The following is a 2,562-nucleotide window of genomic DNA, read 5'->3' as shown; positions in this document are numbered from 1 at the left end:
AGCAGCATAACTATAGAGATAGCTCACCTAAGGACAATTTAGAGAAGCCTATTAAGATAAGTTAGCTTGATTTATGAATCAATTATTTTCATCCATGAGAAGCTAGAAGCTTTCCATCAATGAAACTAGAAGCCTTTTCTCTTTCTGGATGAGTCACACAGAAGAGATGTGATTCTCCTCCTTACGTGGAGCTAATAAAGTCGTTCCTGTAGCCTGGTTACTCACATTATTTGAATCCAGACTCTGTGAGCCTCCAAGGCTTTTATGAGGAGAAGATCAAGGATTTATAAACGGTACTTTGTGTTTCCAGGGAGATGAGGAAGTAAAGACCAATCAGAGGCCAGATTTCATCATGCTGTCCCTCCAGAGCCTAAACATGGAGGATCCGGTGCTATTTCCTGACAAATGGGAGGACAGGATGAGCCTGATGGGAAGGTAACACCGTTCATAAGTTTGTATACTCTTAAACCTTCCATATGACCTTACACCCACTGATTTTAATGTGATTCTGGATATAAAACATTTAAAGATAGATGGTTATTTTTCCACTTGTAATGTTTGATCCGGATCAGTAGCTGCTAGGTTAGCTGCGGAGGCAACGTCTGACCTTCAGGGATGAGTAGAGAGAACATAAACATGGAAGGACGTTCTCTGATGAGAGTAGACACCTTGTTCTTCATCACTGTGATGCTTCTGAGCAATCAGTCTGACCTCCTCCTCATCTCCTGGCAGTGACTTCCAGGTGAAGGAGGCGCTTCCTCCAGCTGGTCATGGTCGGCAGGACAAACCCAGTCCAGACAGCGGCTGCTCCATCAGATTCAGCTCCGCCGTGTCCAGCCCAGAGAGGACGACTGCAGACGGTACGACGGCTGGACCACCTGAGTCCGCTTCAACGGCTTCTGTTTTCATCCTCTTTCTTCCATCTTATCAGACGCGGAGCCTCTTAGTGTCGATGGGAACCCCTCAGAGTTGGAAGAGGAGGACGAAGAGGAGAGACCTCAGACGGTTCCTCAGACTCCAGACCAGGAGGCTTTCCTGAAGGAGCACTTTGTCGCCTTGGCTCAGCTGTCTGCCTCAGGTGTGTCCATCTCTCACACGTTACAACCTGTTTCCAAGCTGAAGAAGCTAACAGTGGTGCACCTCCTCACCTCTAGGACCTCCTCACCTCATGGCCTCTGTGTTGACAGGTCATCCCAGCATGGTCTACCACAGCTCCAACGAGAGCCTCAGCATCTCCTCCAGGTTCCTCCACCAGAGCTCACCTGGAAGGTAAAACTGAACCAACAGGAAGCTGTGGAGACGCACATAAGGCCACATTTTTCACTCCTTCATGTGTGTCCTCCTTAGTGGGACGGAGGCTCCGCCCTCTCAGCACACCCACCATAGAGCTAATGGAGAAGTGAAGGCCAGGCCGCCCGATTCAGATGATAGGAACCAGAGCAAAACTCAAGAAAAACAGCGAGAAGCCTCAATGACCCATCAAGACCAATCATGGCTCCGCCCTGCTCAGAACCAGGGTCCCGTCCAGGGGGAGGGAGCAGGAGCCACCAACCGGACCCACCTCACTCCTGACAACTCAGCACAGAACGTCCACAGCCCAGCGGTTCCCAGAGGTAACCAGGACCTGGAGGCCCCTAGACTCCAGAGGGCCCAGTCAGTGCACAGTCTGCAGGTCATCTCAGGTAAGGAGCAGAGTAGATCCGCTCCATCCACTGTCCGGGGACTCTGTCCTTAATGCTGCTCTGTTCTCCTGCTTCATCAGGAGACCCTGTAGATCCTCAGCTGGTCTCCAGGGAGGCCCCCCCTCAGCGTCCCACCTCTCTGTCCTCCCCAAAGCCCGGGTCCGTCTCTCAACGGGAGGGCGCCACGGCCACACAGAGGAAGTCCTCCTCACCCTCTCCAACAACATCAGCACCCCGTTCCTACATGAGTCCCACCGCCAGCTCCATGGCCAAGATGTCCCGCTCAGTCTCCATCGGGGAAAACCTGCACCTCTCTGAACCTGCTGATGACGCTGCGGCGCCGTCCTCCTCAGAGGCTGCTGCGGTAGCCCCCCCGCCCCATTATGCCGCCCCTGTTGTCGTATCCTCCTCCCTTTCGTTGTCTGGGGGAAATCACAATAACCGGGCAGCCCCTCCTCGAAGCCTACAGGCTCGTGTCCCAGGCAGTAGCCGGCCTCTTCCAGACAAGCTCTCCCTGGACTTCTTCTCCCCATCCTCCAGGTTTGGTGGCTTCTCCTCCTCAGAGCAGCCCCCCCTAGTCCCTGCCCCCCCGGTGAGTCTGCCCCAACAAGAGGAGGGGCATCTAATCCGTGCAGGTACCGGTGGAGACTTCATAGATGATCCAGGTTTGGCCTTCCTTCTCATCCTCTTTTTCTTCATCACTTCATCCTGTCATGTCTCTGGCTCCGCCCCTCCTCCTCCTCCTCTCCCTCTGCAGCGGGTGAGATGTGTTTCCTGTTGACCTCTTTGTGTTTCCCTTACTGTATCCCTTTTTCCTTTTCTTCTGCTGCCTCCGTCTCATCCTTGTGTGAAAGTGTTTCTCTGAAAAAATAAAGTTGGT

The 2,562-nt window shown here is 53.0% G+C and overlaps 1 protein-coding gene across 4 annotated transcripts in view; it reads left to right on the top strand.

Moving 5' to 3' along the window:
• Positions 1 to 2,562, top strand: part of mapkbp1 (mitogen-activated protein kinase binding protein 1) — a 42,674-nt gene that overhangs the window by 36,049 nt on the left and 4,063 nt on the right. For 3 of the 4 annotated variants that reach the window (XM_015374936.1, XM_015374937.1, XM_015374935.1), the window contains 6 exons: positions 311 to 435; positions 733 to 860; positions 932 to 1,078; positions 1,188 to 1,269; positions 1,348 to 1,682; positions 1,763 to 2,347. In XM_015374936.1, the coding sequence (XP_015230422.1) occupies positions 311 to 435; positions 733 to 860; positions 932 to 1,078; positions 1,188 to 1,269; positions 1,348 to 1,682; positions 1,763 to 2,347 (1,402 nt within the window). Of the gene's footprint in view, positions 1 to 310; positions 436 to 732; positions 861 to 931; positions 1,079 to 1,187; positions 1,270 to 1,347; positions 1,683 to 1,762; positions 2,443 to 2,562 lie in introns of all 4 variants that reach the window. The other variant, XM_015374938.1, reaches the window with a different exon arrangement.

The sequence above is a fragment of the Cyprinodon variegatus genome, unplaced genomic scaffold (genome assembly GCF_000732505.1).
Source record: "Cyprinodon variegatus isolate N-32 unplaced genomic scaffold, C_variegatus-1.0 Scaffold110, whole genome shotgun sequence".
Lineage (NCBI taxonomy): Eukaryota > Metazoa > Chordata > Actinopteri > Cyprinodontiformes > Cyprinodontidae > Cyprinodon > Cyprinodon variegatus.
Note: the sequence above shows the minus strand (reverse complement) of the source record. Positions and strands in the feature narration are given on the sequence as shown.